Here is a 16,545-nt window from a genome sequence, read left to right as displayed (position 1 = left end):
GCCTTGCAGTTGCTGACTTCTCCTGTTTCCTCTTTGGAGAGTACCACCTTTGTCCCTGCAGTTGGACCCAGGGTGCATGTCTCCCCAAATGGAGTGTTGTTTGAAATGAATTCTGTGTACAGTGGTCAGGGTATCCCTTGAGAATATGGTCCTCCCGCAATTTCCCCCTAACGGAAAGCTCTTGGTGTAGTGGAGAGAGCAAGGCTATTCAGTTAAACAGATGGATCTAGAACCTGGATTTACTATTTATTACCTATTTCATCTTTTAATCAACTTTATTGAGGTAAACCTTATTTTAATGTTTCAAATCAATTTTATTGAGGTGTAATTTACATGTGATAAAATGTCCATTTTAAGTATACAGTTTTTAACCTCTCTTGGTCTTAATTCCCTCATCTGTCAAGTAAGATTAACAAACTTACCTCAGAATTGCTGTGAGCATCAGATGGACAATGCATGTCAAGTGCCCTGCTTATTGTTGGTAGTCATGAAGAATTAACTCTCCTCCTTTGCCTAATACTTGGTTTATTTTCTTACATGGGAGGGTGGTGTTCCTAGGGAAAGTTAAGCATAAGCTGGGACTATCCCAGTCCTCACCTGTGCTGCAGGACTTTTGCATTTTTCTTTGGCATGAATTCCAGCACATTCCAGAAGAATAAGTTTGGAGATACTGCCCACCATTGAGACCAGTGAGTTATAAAAATTAGCCATTAAGCTATTGATACTTTGCTCTTCCCAATTGTTCTCCAGTGTTGCATTTGTGCAGTGGATATTAGGGTAGTTTCAAAAGTCTTATTTAAATAAGAAATTTTGTCATGTCTTTTGTTTTTGCAAATTCACTTAATGGCTTTTTAGGAGGAAAGATGATACATAACTACCTTTATTATTTTATTTATTTTTTTATTACTTGAGACTAATAGTAGTGAGTAATAGGCTCCTACAACTGTGTGTACATTCCAATTATTCTGAACTTGTTCTCGAAGATTTTACACTATCATCATCTAGGTTCTAGAAACTCCATGTAGGCCTTTTTATGTTTAATTAAAATTTTACTTCCTTTGCAGTCTGCCATTGTTCTTCCCTCCTTTTTAGCTTAAAATGTAAAATCTGTTTTGAGCATTTTTTATTCTCTGTCTGGTTCTACTTGTTGATTTTTTTTAAATGCCTGCGGCACCTGGTATTCCTAGGTGGTCTCCCATCCAAATACTAACCAAGCCCAACCCTGCTTAGCTTCCAAGATCAGATGAGATTGGGCACGTTCAGGGTGGCATGGCCGTAGACTTGTTGATTTTTTAATCTAGCTTTTCAGGGCATTTATTTTTGCATTTATGTTTGAATATCAAAAATAAAACTCTGTTTTCAGTTCTGGTTGTGTGGGCTTTTAACAGTCAGCTTTATTAATTGATGCTTTGGTTCTTACTGTTATGTGATGGGGATAATATTGTTACTGTGTGTTTCCAGCTTTCTCCTTTTCCTTATGCCCTGCTTGCTGCCAGATTCTTGGGCTTTGGGGAACGTAAGAAAGGAAGAAGAGCTGGAGAGAAGTGGAGGGAGGAAGGAGAGAGATACTATAGACTAAGCTGATGGTGAGGAAATGCGGGACATATGAGAATCAAAAAAGAAGAGAAAGGCATTTTTTAGGGGAAGTGAGGATATGGAGCATAAATTGGATCATCTTTAGAGTTTCTTCAGAGGTCTAAGATGAGACAGACTTTTCAATTGGTGTCGAATTGCCTGGCCTTTTCTTTGAATATACTACCAAGCTGAGACTGGTCCACATTGGCTTATTATTTGAGTTATATCAACGTGTTGTCACTAAATTATATATTTTTATGTTCAAACAAGAGAACCACCATTACCCTCTCTTTGTCACTGATCAATTGATCCCAAGTCCTCTCTCATCTCCCTCTGAAATCCCCCTTTCATCAGTCTCCAAGGCTTCTGCTACCATCCTAGTTTGTATCTTTTATCTAGAGAGTAGCCTTTTCAATGACATTTCTGCCTTCAATCTGATTCTCTTTATTAGCTACCCACTCTGCTACAGAATTAACTTCTAAAATGTTTAGAATCCTTTGACCTAACTTTGCACGGCCCAGGGACCTATCTTTTGGCTCTTGAACTTTGTTACTCTCATCTCTTCTGCTCTCCCTTCCCCACTCAGCCCTCAGCCACACAGAACAACTTGCAGGACCCTATGTACCATATGCTACCATGCTGCTGTAACTTTGCACATGCTGTTCCCCCTCTATAGAGAATGCCCTTCCTCTCTGGTCCATGTGTGCAGTTCTTCCTCCATCTCTCAGTCTTGAAGATCCATTTTAGAAGTCATCTCGTAGTGGTCCAGGTGGTTTGGCCCTTCTTCCTACTGAGCATTTTCAAACCTGTTACAATAGCCTGACTACTCTTCTCTGTGTCCTCCACTGAGCTGGAGTTTGGTGGGGATTTTGTGCTAGTTCAGGAAATAATGGTTAACTTATGGCCTCTGAAGCTAGGGAGCTTGAGTTCTAATTCCAGCTGTCACATTCGCTTACCTGAGACCTTGGGAAATTACTTAACCCCCTAAAACAAAGATCACAATATTATCTACTTTATAGATGTCTTTTGAGGAGTAAATGAGTTAGGGTGTAAAAGCACTTAACACACTGCCTGACCCATTATAACTTAATGTTAGCCATGTTCATTAATCTTTGGATTCTCAGAGCGTAGCACAGTGCCTGACACATAGCAGGTGCTCAGTAATGTATCCTGCATGGATTTTAAAAACATTATTGAGTCTTTCCAAATGGCTTTTAGCTTTATCTCTAATGCAGTATAATTATTTGGCAGTACCATACTTTGTTTTGCAGTTATTTGCATATAGTCTAATCTCTCTTATTTGACTGTACAATCCTTGTAGCTGGAGAGATTGACTTATTGTGTTATACCCTCCACATAGAGCTTTGAACTTAGCAGATGCTCTGTAACTGGGTTGGTCTGTATTAGTTTGGTTTTGATAAAGGAGCCTTTCCATATCAAGTATCCATTTTATGATCTCAGCTATTGATGCACTTGTGGGAATTAAATAATATACTTTGAAATCAGTAGGATAATCCAATGTACTGGGGGGTCTAGTTTATTAATAATTACTAGAATTATAGATTGTATTGGAGAACATAAAAGATACCTAAGCATCTTTCTTCTGACTCTTTGGGGTAGAATCCAGCCTTTTAACATACATATCTCAAAATGATGGTATGAAGGAGTGTTTTTGCCCCAGTTCTCATATTATTCCCTCTGAATATATGTATATACTATTTGGTAAATTTCATATACATATATTTTGTACTAAGTATTTTTTCTTTATATTTTATATTCTAAGTACTGTTTTTCTTTTGTATCTTTAATATTGAATATTTGAATATTCATTTTTCTCTATTCACGTATGAAGCTCCATGATTAGCAATGTGATTTCCATTGGATAGAGTGACCCCCTTGTTCTAGTCCGAATTATTTTTCTAGGAAGTCTTATTTTAAGCAGTGAGTCTGAACTTCTTCTCTTAGTAATATCAAGTGTTTTTTAATTGCTTTGCTCAATAGATTCCATAAGGATGTGAAAAGACTATTTTAAATGTGGTTTTGACAGTATTTTTAAGCTTCCAGCTTTGCATCCTACACTGATTTATATGTTATTCAGTATTTTTATACATTCATTTTCTCTCCAAAGCTCTGTTATATATACATCATTTTCTTAATCCTTTAAATAGTACTGCCCTGTCCTGTGGTTATCAAGTGTTCATTTTCTAATTTTGACTCAAAGGTTAACCAGCAAACAAAGATTTTAAGTGGTTTGCACCAGTTATATGGTTAATTAGTGATAAAGCTAAAAGAAGAATATTTTAACATTCTAGCTACATCTTTTCTCCCTTTTATGTATTATAAAATCAGGTCTTAAGAAGAAGCAGACAAGTAAAAATAAATTTGATGAATGCTTATGCTGTCCATATAGGTACATTTCATTTTAAACTCTATTTAGTCATGAATATTTGAGCATAAATTATAGATTTATGATATTTTTGTAATACATAGAATTATTTTAAAGTCATCTTTCTGTAATTTGTATTTTTTGTCATTCATTTATCCAACTTACCTTATTGACCATCTCTTGTGTTCAAGCTAAATGAGATTCAGATTTGTATAACTTAAATTTTCTTAAAATAAGATATGCCTATTTAAACACAGTATCCATAGGAACATAAATTTATCAAAAAAGAGAAGTGAGAGGAAAAAAAGGGAATTTAGAGTGAGTTTAAATCTTGAGTATTGATATTTAGTTGAACCTCTCTACCTTCACAGTCCCAATTAAAATGACTGCAAAAATTTAAAGTATGGAGAAACAATATTTGTGTGTGTGTTGAAGGCCAGGAGTTCCATCTTCATGCTGCAAACTTTGATGAAGAATTTCCACTAGATACAGTGCAGATGGGATCATATTAAAGAAATATACCAAAACCAATGTTCAATTCCACTTCCTAAGAAAGTGACAAGAATTGAGTTGGGGGTTAGGACAATCTGTAGGGGCTTCTACTTGGTTTACTTTCACAGCTATTGATGGATCAAGAGTGTCACTAGGAGGTCGAGGAATCGTCACACTGAGGGAAAAGCAGGCTCTGAATTAAGGCAGTTCTCTGATGTGATAGGCGATACACACGAAGGACTGGCTACACATGTTCTATTCCTGGAGTGGCAGTCAGATCAATTTATAAAATGTTAATATGGAAAAATTTGAAATTTTTTCTGCAGGGGACTATCCGTAGCCCTTGTTCTCTCCCTACTTCTCTTAACATGCTGTATATGAATTTCTATCAACCAGCCTTCCACCAAGAGGAGTCAGAACATTAGAATAGATGGTGAAGGATGGGGAAGAGAACCTACCCATCTTATTTTGGGGAAAACACCAGTCTGGATAGACTGTTCTTTGTTTAAGAGTGAACAAAGAAACCCAACATAAGGTTTCTGAAAAGACACTGCAACATAAATGGAGAAGAACATAGTATTTGAGGCAGTGGAAGAAAAATATTTGTTTCAAAATATGTTTTCTATAGGAAAATGAAGATTTTTAACGTTGCTTTGTGCTTTCTGTTGAGTGCAAGGAAGTAATAAAGTGAGCAGTTAAAGCAGACTCCGTGAAGTGAAGGCTGGAAGGAGAAAATAGAACAAGAGAATACATTTAAAATATTACTGAATGAGACTGTAGGCCAAAAGGCAAAGGGAGCTCACAGAAGAAGGAAGTGTGAGAAAACAAAAAAATGCATTATATGTAGTAAAGAAAAAAATTGAAACTGGAGAAAATGGGATGAATGGTGGAAAAGGCAAACTTGAGAAATTCTCCCAAAATGCAGAGAAAAAGGTCAGATATAAGAACAATGAAATAGGTATTGAAAGGTTGGACAGAGGATGGAGTTCTAATATACAGACAGTTGTTCTTAAAGGACTTGAAGCTAGATTAAAAGCAACTGAATCATTTTAGCATACCATAAGAAATTAATAAAAACAAGACTGACTTTGTGAATTATTAAAAGACATAGGTCTGTAGATGGAATGCTTACTGTGTACCACAGAAAACAACAAAAGAGAGACCAATAATTTGACATATCCTGGCAATTTTGTGTTAATTTCAAGGATAAAGTAAAAACGTTTGTGACCCAGAAATTCTAGACTCAGCCAAGGTATTATACATTAGTGAAAGCAACAGAAAGATGTTCTCAGATATATAATTTCTCACAAATATTCCATCTACATACTTTTCCTGAGAAAGTTGCTTAAAGATGTACTTCAGCCAATTATAAAACAGATTAAACAGTTCAACAATGGGAAATTCATGAAATAAAAGGATTAGTGGTAAGCAATAGAAACAGACTTATAATTATAAAATATAAAGTTCAAAGCAGAATGTGAACATTTTAAATGTTTAATGGAAGATAAAAGAGTAATAAACAATAATACATTGAGTCCCAAATACAAGATAAAGATATAAAAAAGAACAATATATTACTTTTTTTAAGGTGAGTTTCAGTATATATTTTTAGAATTAATACTTGAACTGACAATTCTCCAAAAAATCAAAATAACAATGAATAGTTAAAATCTCTCAATCAAGAGGGAAAAAAGCTTATCTTTGTATCTTTTTCTCAGACCTGCAAACTCTGCTTAATAAACATATATACTTTGTGTTTTTAACTGTTTTTTTTTTTTTAAAAGACTAAATAAAAATACACCAGAACATGAATATTGTGTATAGATTCATGGTGGGATTTTGTGGTATGTTAATCTTCAGAGAGTATTGGAGAGAAAACATGCATTTTTAAAAGTATATATATAATTTGGCATAGCTATATAATCACAATTTCATTAGGTAAGATATTAACAAAATAATGAGTTCAAGGTAGAAATATTCTGCATTTCCTTCTGTTCCTATTTTCATATTTTTGTAATACATATGCATTAATTTTTATGATGGGAAAGTAAACTTCATTAAAATAAAAATTCCTATAGATATAGCAGAGTTACAATTACAGGCAAATTTATGGCATTGAAAGCTTTGTTCTCCTTCCTTCCCAAATTAAAAATAAACTAAGCATTTAACTTAAGGCATTAGAAAAAGCACACACACACACAAAAACCCTCCAGACATGAGAACTGAAGGAAAAAAAATTCATAAACTTAAAGCAGAATTTTATAAATCAGTAAACAGAGTAGATTTGAACAAGAAGTCTAAGAGCTGATTCTTTAAAACAACTGAATTAAACTTCTAGCTTGTTTGCTCGGGAAAGCAAACAAAAGTACACAAAATAATGTATTTAAATCACAAATTCAGAGGCAGTAAAATGTATAGCTTATGCTAATTATGAAGTAAAGTGAATATTATAATAAACATTAACTAGCAAAATTGACTCAAGGAGAACAATGCTGGAATTGGCCAATAATATTAGAGAAACCGCCAAAGAGTTACTCCAGTTGTCAGAGTGAGTGTCTCTACGTAGTAGGATTATAGACTATTTTTTCTCACTTTGTGCTCTTTAGTAGTCTCAAAAATTCTACAATAAGCAGGTACTAATCCCGAAGTCCGATATGAATAAAGGCCAACTGAAAAAAATCTCCTATCTCCTATCTCCTGAGACAAAGTGGACAGTTTGTTCCTTTTTAGTTTTAAAGGTAGAAGTAGCTGCCTTTCTAAAATTTAAGTGAAGCGAAATACTGATGTGCAGTGAAGACTGCCAAGGTTCAGAGAGCCCGTTAATGGGCCTGAGAGGCCCTGTGACTCTGGGCTGACTGATGGCCCAGGGACCACTAACGGCAAATTGAATTTCTAGATCACCAGGTGCCTTCATGGCTAATGCCACCAGAATGGGTGAGTAGACACACCACGTGCCATACAAACATACGAATGCTAAATCATCATTCTTTCGAGGTTCAATGGAATATCCATCACTTTAGTAGAAAGCTGTTTACAAAGTGCCCCAAATTTTGCACATCTGAATTACAAGGTTTTTTTTTGAGTGGGCTTTTTTGTTGTTGTTATTTGTTTTTTACTAGTAACGTGAATAGATGAAATGTTCTTTACTTCATTAATGAAATAAGGAAGATTGCGATTCTTGACTTAGGTCACCCTAGATATACTATACTCAAAAAAGACATTACCCACTCCCATTCCTGAAGAAATAAAACTGAATTATGGCAAGGCTCTTTCTTGCATGTTAGAAACACCGCAGAGTTTTGCCATAACAAATGTAGAGAGAGAGGAGCAGGTAAGAAGTATTTTCTCCATATGAAAAGATCTTTTTTTTTTTTTTTTGGAAAGGAAAATTAATTATATGTATATCCTCTTTATCTTGTTAAATGCATACTTATAAGTGCAACCATTTACTCACACCCATTTTTAAAATGCCCTCTTAGTAATGTCACTTTTCTAACACCAGCTAAATGACATTTTGTTCTCCACAGATCTTATGTAATGAGAAAGGTAAATGAAAGACGATATTAGGATGTGAGTAGAAATATGAGTAGAAATATGCAACAGCAAGTGTGTGACTGACGTAGCATTTCCTAAGCTTATGTTCTTAAAGAACTTGAGCTCACTGATTTATACCTCAAAATAATCTAGAAGTAACTTCAAGAAACACCCTCTTGGGTGTTTGTGGCTCACGTTAACTATCAAAGGACTTGCAAGATCCTGAAATAAAAAATAATCTGTGGAACTTTGTACAACTCAGTATTCCCCCACAATGTATGTCCATGGAACCCTCTTTTCTGCAATCCTTTATAAAAAGCTCAGAGCTCCTGTGGGTTGAGAGAGACACTTTCAGCAATGTCTATTTGAATGTATACATTAAATGGAAAAAAAACCCTCTTAATTCAAAACATTGGCTTAGGTTTTGAAGGTTTTCTGTCTTGGAAAATAGAATCAAACCGCACCTTTAACATTACATCAACTTCTTTTGTTCTGCTAAAGGGAAGTGAAGAACTCCAGCTACAGCTTTCTTATACTTCTTCATCTTAAAAGACTGTATTCTCTATAGAGGGGAAAATATGACATACTTAGTGTTATTCACAGGGACTATGAATTGTCAAGTTCCTGGTAAGGCCTGACCTTATTTATTTCTTTTATTATGAATGACATCTAACAGCTGAATATAGGTGGCCTTTAATCCTTGCCTTGCCTTTTGAATTAAAGTGGGGTGCTAGAAATATGGTGGTTTATTTCTCTGTTCTTTTCCTAATATCTATCCCCTTGTCCAAATATTGTCATTAACTCTTATTCATGTGTTAAGACTTATTCATTCATATGTTAATTTGAGATATCTTTGCTGAGTGCCTGCTCTGTTCCAGGCACTATTCTAACACTGGGTATATGAACAATGTGTAAGGGACTGACAAGCTTGTAAACTTACAACCTAGTGGGAAAGATAACCAATGAGCATATAAATTAACCACACAATCTCAAATAGTGCTGAGTGCTATGATTAAATCAAAACAATAAGCCAAGGATTTTTTTCCTGTCAGGTGAGGTGAGTACTCTAGATTGGTGGCCAGGGAGAGAGAGCTTCTCTGTGGATGAGACTTTTGAGCTGAGAACTAAATGGTAAGGAGCCAGCTGATTTTCTTGGATCCAGATAAATGAGTACAAAGGAAACTAGAGAAGTCTGGAGTATTCTGGGCCTATTTTCATTGATTTAGTTTGAGAATAAAAGAGGCTTTCCATTTTTAAAATGGCATTTCTCATCTAATAATGGGACTTCTGGATTTAGGTGTGTGCTTTGCCTGGCAAAGTTAAATTTCTTAACTCAAATATTTTAAAATGTGGGTTCATTTTAATTTCTCAGAAAGGACGGCTGTTTGCCAAGCAGGCAGCTGAAGCTCTTCTCTGTTCCTATCTTGTTGATGCTTTTGAAGCCTTTCTGGAGAACAGTATTTCTAAGTGGTATACATTTGGGCCTTGTAAAGAATAAGAGCGATTTGAATGAACATTTGCTGTTATATACTGGTTCTCTGAAGAGCTTTGGAATTATATAACGGTTGGGAGTTCAGTTCAGATTTAAAACTCATCTCAGTGGTAGTCTAAGATTCAACCAACTTGGCCCCCATCACTCCAAGCTCCTCCACAGCCCCCCTTGGCACATTACGACTATTAACTGACAAATTTTTATCTACATCAATTTCCTTTTAGATGAAATATATTAGTGTTGGTTTATCTTTGGAGATAAGAAATCGCCAATTGAACAGTAACTGAATTTATGAATTTAACAACCATATGGATTATAGAATTCTTATAATAAATACATTTAGAGAATAAACAGAATAAATCACCTAGCTCACTTTTAAAATTCAACATTCCCTGCTTTTTTTTCAGACAAGTAGGAGGGTGACTTTTTTTCATCAACTGCTCAAAAACACAGGCTGCAGAGAATAGGAATTTGGATTAGCAAACCCATTGTACCCTATGGTACTCTTTCTTCTTTACTGACTATGCTAGCACAATCTGGCTGGGAGGAAAAACTCTGATAAAATCAAGGTCCCCTTACCTCTCCTCCCATCCCACTGTACCTCACCCTACCATCCAGAAGCAGAAGTCTTATGAAGAGGTTTTGAGGAAAACATCTTGTCTTTGTGTTTTCTGTACCAACGGGTTTGCTGAACACATCCTTGCCCTAGGATACAGGTAGAGTTCAAGCCATGTCTCTGTTGTCAGATCGCTGGTCTCCTTTTTCTGGAAGACACCTGACTGTGCTCTTTCTATTTAAATACTGTAGAAGCAACTTGTGTTCTCACGCAAGGTGGCCAAAGTCTAGTAGAGTGGCTGATCTTTGATTCTAGCAATCTCTAAACCAAGTCTCTGTTGTCAGGCCGCTGGTCTCCTTTTTTGGAAGACTCTTGACTGTATACTCTCTATTTAAATACTGTAGAGGCGACTAGTGTTCTCACGCAAGATGGCCAAGATCTGGTAGAGTGGCTGATCTTTGATTCTGGCAATCTCTTGAACTGTATGCAAGGCCAGGCCTGGGTGGGCATACTGGCAAAGGCTTTTGGGAACCCCACGAGGAAGGAAGTAGGGAGCATCAGTTTCCACAACAATTCTCTCCAGTGGGATCTTTTTCAGAGCATCTCGGGCTGCCCAGGCAGAAGCGTAAGTCAAGACTGCTGTGAAGCCCACAGACATGTTGGGAAAGTACTCCAAAAGGGGCTCGATGACTGGGTAACTGTTAGTGAAGCAATGCCTATGGATCTTGTAGTCAGAAGGCACATATTTTTTCATGATGTCCAGCAGATCTTTGTCAGCTTCTCGGCAGTGGATCACCAAGGGCTTCTTTAGAGACACAGCCAGCTGCAACTGTCTCTCAAATATCTTGTGCTGCTGTGGGATAGGTGTAGTGCACTTATAAGAGTAATCCAATCCTATTTCTCCAAATGCTACAGCCTTGGGGTGCCTTAAGGCTCGCAAAAGATTTCTTTCTTGATACTCATTGTAGTAATGTGCAAAATGGGGATGACAGCCAAAGGCTCCCCAGACCAGATCATCTTTCAACAGATTCTCCCATAGGCCATCCCTTAATGTGCGAGGGTCACAGAAATCAGAGATGCAGCCCTGAAATTCCTTAGGGAAGGAATGGTTGTAAATTTTTCTGAACTTGGTAAAGGTCCCATTGAAAGACAACTTGGCATAGAGCATGTCCAAGTGACAGTGGGTATCAATGAAACCCTCCTTTAGCCTTTGCTCCCAGTAGCTCCTTGGAAGGGAACTAGATGCATGTCTTCCCCAAAGAAATGATGATGTCTCCTTCATCTTTGCTTTTGAACTTCTGGGGAAATTAAAATGAGAATTCTGGGAATGACCTTCCTCTGATACCTTCAGGTCTCTGGCCCAGTTTCGGGAGCAGTCTGTAGAGTTGGAGGAATAATTACTCAAGAAGCTCCAGCTGTTCTTCCTAGCCTTGGATGTATTGTTGCTGCTGCTGCCCAGGGAGTGACAGAGAGATGGCTTGGGACTGCTGGTCCAGTGGCTGGCATAATCTTGCAAAGGATCACTGTACAAAGGAGGCTGATACTTGACATAGTCAGTGGTGAAGGATGAAGGCTTTAAAACTGAGAGACCCAGTGAGACTGGCTCCTTTGGAGAGAATCTGACTGTGGAAATCTCATCCACATTAGACCAGTCACTTCCTGAAGAGGGGTGCTTAATCACCACATCCCTTTCTTTACACTTTTGTATTTCTGAATGAGAGTCACATTTGTCTAGAAATTTTAGGGCTGGAGAGCCTTTTTCAAAAATGACTGCCCTTTGGTCACCAAGTGGCTTCTCACCGGGTTTCTTCTGAGGCTCTATAAACACTCTCCGGTCTTGCAAGTTGCCGATCTTTATCACTATCTTTTCCTTCTCTGCTTTGAACTCTGGAATAGAGAAGGTGAAAGCCCTAGCCGATCTTTCTCCAGGTTTGGGATGCTCTCTTGTGCTTGGTTTTGCATCAGTGGCAGTCTCTCCCTTTCTTTTTGGCATCGATTTTACCAAGATGCCTCGCATAGCTGTCCTGTAGGTTTCTGAAGAGCGTTGGTCTCTCTGTCTATTACTCTTTCTCTGGACCGTGTTTGGTTCCTCATTGTTACCATTCTGATCCTCAGTTTTGGCTGTAAATTCAGAGTTCGTGGAGTTGCGAGAACTGTGTTTGGAATTAACTTTAAAATTGTAGGCATCCTCTAGAGAAGCCATTTTTTCTAGAAAGGGGCTGGCAGAGCACGTAAGGGATGGTGCAGAGGGGATTCCAGAGACAAAAGGAACCCGAAATCCTCCGAATTAGGCAGTCTTTGGAGGCCGCTCCACCCACACCTGGGCCTGACGAACGGAAGGAGGAGGAGGAATATCTTTGGCGGAATGAGCCCCAGGAAAACTTCGCCTTGAAAGTCACAAGGTACTCCTTTGGGTTTTCAGTCACCCAGGGCTCCTTGCCCCTCCTGAACGGGATGTAGAACTATGAGCTGGCCGGCTGGGGTCACATCAATGGGCTCCCAGAGGCATTTGTGTTTACTGGGGACCCTACCTGTGTGCCGCTCCGCCGCTCTGCCGGCTTATCGACCGTTCCCCTTTCCTTCACTTGCCCTTCACAGTTCTCAGTGTTCCAGAGATGTCAAAGGCTTTCCACTGAGTTTGTGATTCCAAAGTGCTTTGGAAAAGTCGCAAAGATGCAAGATTTACCAAAGGCTCGGTTTGGTGTTCAAGCCTACAGTGTGCTTCCGAGATTGTGAAGCACTTTCTCTTTTATACAAAGCGACTTCCGGTATATCAAAGCACTTCCGGGATATTAAGGCACTTCCGGGCAGCGGGGAGCGGGGCGGGGGTGTGGTGGTGGTGACGGTGGTGGTCATGGTGGTGGTATACTGCAAAGCTCTTCCATTAAGTTTGGAATAGTCCTGAGATGACAAAAATCTTTTAAAAGACTGCAAGGTGCTTTAGAGACCACACATATGGCCCCCCTGAGCTGGGCTTCTGGCTTAAAGGTTTGGGTCTCCAAGGGTGTGTAGGAGGGTGGAATAGAACCCAGTACCCGAGCGGAGGAGTTGGATGCCGGGCACTCAGCACAGCTCGCCGAGCCTACCAGTCTGGCCGCCGGAAGCACTCCCCCAACCAGCGACCCCACTTCCACCTCAGGTCACTCCACTACTCTCCACAGCCAGCTTTTCCCCCCCCCGCTGCCTCTGGCTCAGAAGCTCACCCCAGAGCCATTCCTGTTCTGCAGCCCAGCCTGGCCTCCGCCAGAGCTGCTACTATTGTTTGCTTTTTGTTTCTTTTCTCCCCGCCCCGCCCCCATTTTCCAAAAACATAGTTATAGTTTTTAAAACATAGTTTAAGTATACATGCTTTCAGAAACATAGTTATAATTGTATGTTACCATTTTGCCATTTTTTTTCACTCAACATTTCTACATATCCTAAGTATTTTTCTTGTTGCAGTTTTCAAAAATACCATATTAGTACCGTCATCATAATCCAAGAGTATATAAATGTGCCATAATTCACCAAATACTTTCTTTTAGGTTCCTATACTATAGTTTTTTTCTCTAATAAAAGAAAGTGCTGCAAAGAACAGCTTTGCACATATGTTTCTACATATTTTGGTTTGTTTCTTTGGGCAATATGCCCAGAAATGGAGTTTCTGAGAAGTAGTATAGGAATTTTAAAATGGCTCCTCATAGCACCACATTGCCCCAGAAGAATTGTAGTAATTTATTTATTAACTTATTTTTATTATTATTTTTAACACCTTCAGCACCTGGTATTCCTAGGTGGTCTCTCATCCACGTACTAAACAGGTCCAACCCTGCTTAGCTTCTGAGATCAGATGAGGTTGGGCACATTCAGGGTGACATGGCTGTAGGCTAGAAGTGTAGTAATTTAACATCCTATCCATGATGAATAATCCCGCCAGGTCCATTTAATAGGAGAAACAAACAGAAGGAGTGCCTCATTGTTATTTTAATTTGCTCTTATCTGATAATTTTTTAGAGCAAATACTTTTAGTTATTGATATAGTCCCAAATTTTAAGGTATTTTCCATTTATTTTTTAAGAGTATTTTAAGCGTTAATTAAAAAATTGTAAAGTAAATTAAATGTCATATTTTCTAAAATTTTGTTAATATTATTAATGAACAAAAATTCAACCTAGTAAATTTAAAGATCTAATTGACTTTATTGAATAAGTCATGAATTAGACAGCATCCCACCTAGTAGATAGATAGAGAGGTGCTCCAAAAAATTGTACAAAATAGAAGGTTTTTATAGGCAGAAACTGGGTGGGACAAGAAAGTTGTTAGCAGAAGAAAAGAAAGGATTGATTCAGGCAAGGTAACCTTTCTTTAGGAGAAAGGCTGCAAGAATCTTATCAGGCAGGTTACCTCACTAGTAGTGTTGATCAGAGAATTACAGTCATGTTTCCTGGGAGGGGCTGAAACTGCAATTAAGTCTTGGTTTGCTGTTTTGAAGGTGACTCCACCTTGGGCCTGTTGTTATTTTTTAATAGTATTTTGTTTGTTTTTTTATTTATATTTTGGTCTTTTGAAGTTATAACTTGTGTTTGTAATCTAATTTTAATTTTTTCTTCCATAATTGTATTTTTCTCTTAGGCCTAGAGAATGGTTATCCTGTCTTTCAAGGCTTTGACACATTTATAATTGTGTTTTCGAGGGTACAAGGGGTTGATTTGTTACATTTAAGTTGATAATCTTTCTGGTATTTATCTTGGGTTATACTTTATTTTAGGTGGAGATATACAATGATGCTTTTCCAAGTTAGTACTTTTTTCACTTATTGATGTGTAACTCCTCTTTCATCATGTGTTAAATTCCTATATGTAATAGAGTCTATTTCCAGACTATCTATTCTTTTCCACATATGAGTGTGTCTCTTCTTACTCTAGTGTAGCACTATTTTTTTTTCTTTTCTTTCTTTTTTTAAAATTGATTTCAGGTATACAGCACAATAGTTAGGCATTTATATAATTTATGAAACGATCCCTTCTATTAGCCTAGTATCCATCTAGCATTACACATAGCCATTACAATGTTATTGCCTATATTCCCTATGCTGCACTCTACAGCCCCGTGACTGTTTGTGACTACTGTTGTACTTCTTCACTTCACTTTTTTAAAAAGTATAATTTCTATTTTATTTTTTTCCCAGAGAATAGTTCTTCAGAGTTAGCTCCTCACATGGGCTTTGGTGGAGGTCGTGGGGCAGCATCTGAAGGTCTCAATCGGGGTGGGGGTGTTTGGTCCTTCTGGGCCTCACGAGAGCGATTCCTGACTACCTTGCTGTGAGTGGCACAACTCACACAGTAATGTAGTTTCACATACAGCTTGGGAAGTACATAAGCATCGAAGACACTTGCTTCAGAAATGACCCTTACAGCTGTGGCCTCTACTATGTTTCGGATGACAAACTTCTTAATGGCCTTGTCCTGGGGCATGCATCGGGCGCAGTTGGTGCAGTGAATAGGCCGCACATGGCCCCGGCCCTTTTTGGCACGACCATTGTTCCTTCTTTTTTCGGTCATCTTGAAAGCGAGGAGCTGAAAAAAGCTCTTCTCTTCATTTTTTTCACCCTGCCCTCAATCCCTCACCCCTATGGCAACCACCATTTGGTTCTCTGTATCTGTGAGTCTTTTTGTTTTATTTGTTTGTTTTTTTTTTTGTTTCTTAGATTCAGCATATAAGTGGAATCATATGCTATTTGTCCTTCTCTGTCACTCAGCATAATACCCCCTAGGCCACCCATGTCATTGCAAATGGTAAGATTTCATTTTTTTAATGGATGAGTAATATTCCATTGAATATGTGTACCGTAACTTCTTTATCCAGTCATTTATTGATAGGCACTTAGGTTGCTTCCATACCTCAGCTATTGTAAATAGTGCTGCAGTGAACATTGGGGTGCATGCATCTTTATGAATTAGTGTTTTTTTTTTTCGATAAATACCTAGAATTGGAATTGCTGGGCCAAAAGGTAGTTCTAGTTTTAATTTTTCGAAGAACCTCCAAACTGTTTTCCAAGCTGTCGTACCAATTTGCAATCCCACCAACAGTGCACAAAGGTGTCTTTCTCCACATCCTCGCCAGCACTTGTTGATTTGTTGATTTATTGGTGATAGACATCTTACAAGTGTGAGGTGATAGCTTATTGTGGTTTTAATTAGAATTTCTCTGATGATTAGTACCTTGAGCATCTTTTCATAAGTCTATTGGCCATCTGTATTTCCCTTTAGGAGAAATACCTATTCAGGTGTTCTGTCCATTTTTTAATTGGATTGTTTGTTGTTGTATGAATTCTTTATAAATTTTGGATATCAGCCCCTTATACAATGTATCATAGGTGAATATCTACTCCCATTATGTAGGTTGTCTTTTCATTTTGTTGATGGTTTCCTTTGCTGTGCAAAAACTTTTTAGTTTGATGTAGTCTCACTTGTTTATTTTTTCTTTTGTTTCCATTGCCTGAGGAGATAATCAGAAAAAAATTTATTAAGT

At 37.8% G+C, this 16,545-nt stretch overlaps 2 protein-coding genes, 1 non-coding gene and 2 pseudogenes across 3 annotated transcripts in view; 1 reads left to right on the top strand and 4 right to left on the bottom strand.

Annotated features, from left to right (window-relative positions):
- Nucleotides 1-16,545, top strand: part of EFHC2 (EF-hand domain containing 2) — a 172,215-nt gene that overhangs the window by 32,901 nt on the left and 122,769 nt on the right. The window lies entirely within an intron of this gene.
- Nucleotides 1,163-1,281, bottom strand: LOC112484757. Its single transcript, XR_003048161.1, has one exon. It is a non-coding gene; the product is annotated as a 5S ribosomal RNA (ribosomal RNA).
- On the bottom strand, nucleotides 10,427-13,506 carry LOC102881046 (annotated as a pseudogene).
- LOC112484753 lies at nucleotides 13,784-13,902 on the bottom strand (annotated as a pseudogene).
- LOC102879521 (40S ribosomal protein S26-like) lies at nucleotides 15,212-15,575 on the bottom strand. Its single transcript, XM_015594062.2, has one exon. It carries the CDS (start codon nucleotides 15,573-15,575, stop codon nucleotides 15,228-15,230), a length of 348 nt encoding a protein of 115 aa, XP_015449548.1. The 3' UTR covers nucleotides 15,212-15,227.

This window comes from Pteropus alecto, unplaced genomic scaffold (genome assembly GCF_000325575.1).
Source record: "Pteropus alecto unplaced genomic scaffold, ASM32557v1 scaffold77, whole genome shotgun sequence".
NCBI lineage: Eukaryota > Metazoa > Chordata > Mammalia > Chiroptera > Pteropodidae > Pteropus > Pteropus alecto.
This window is presented reverse-complemented; position numbering and strand designations above follow the sequence as displayed.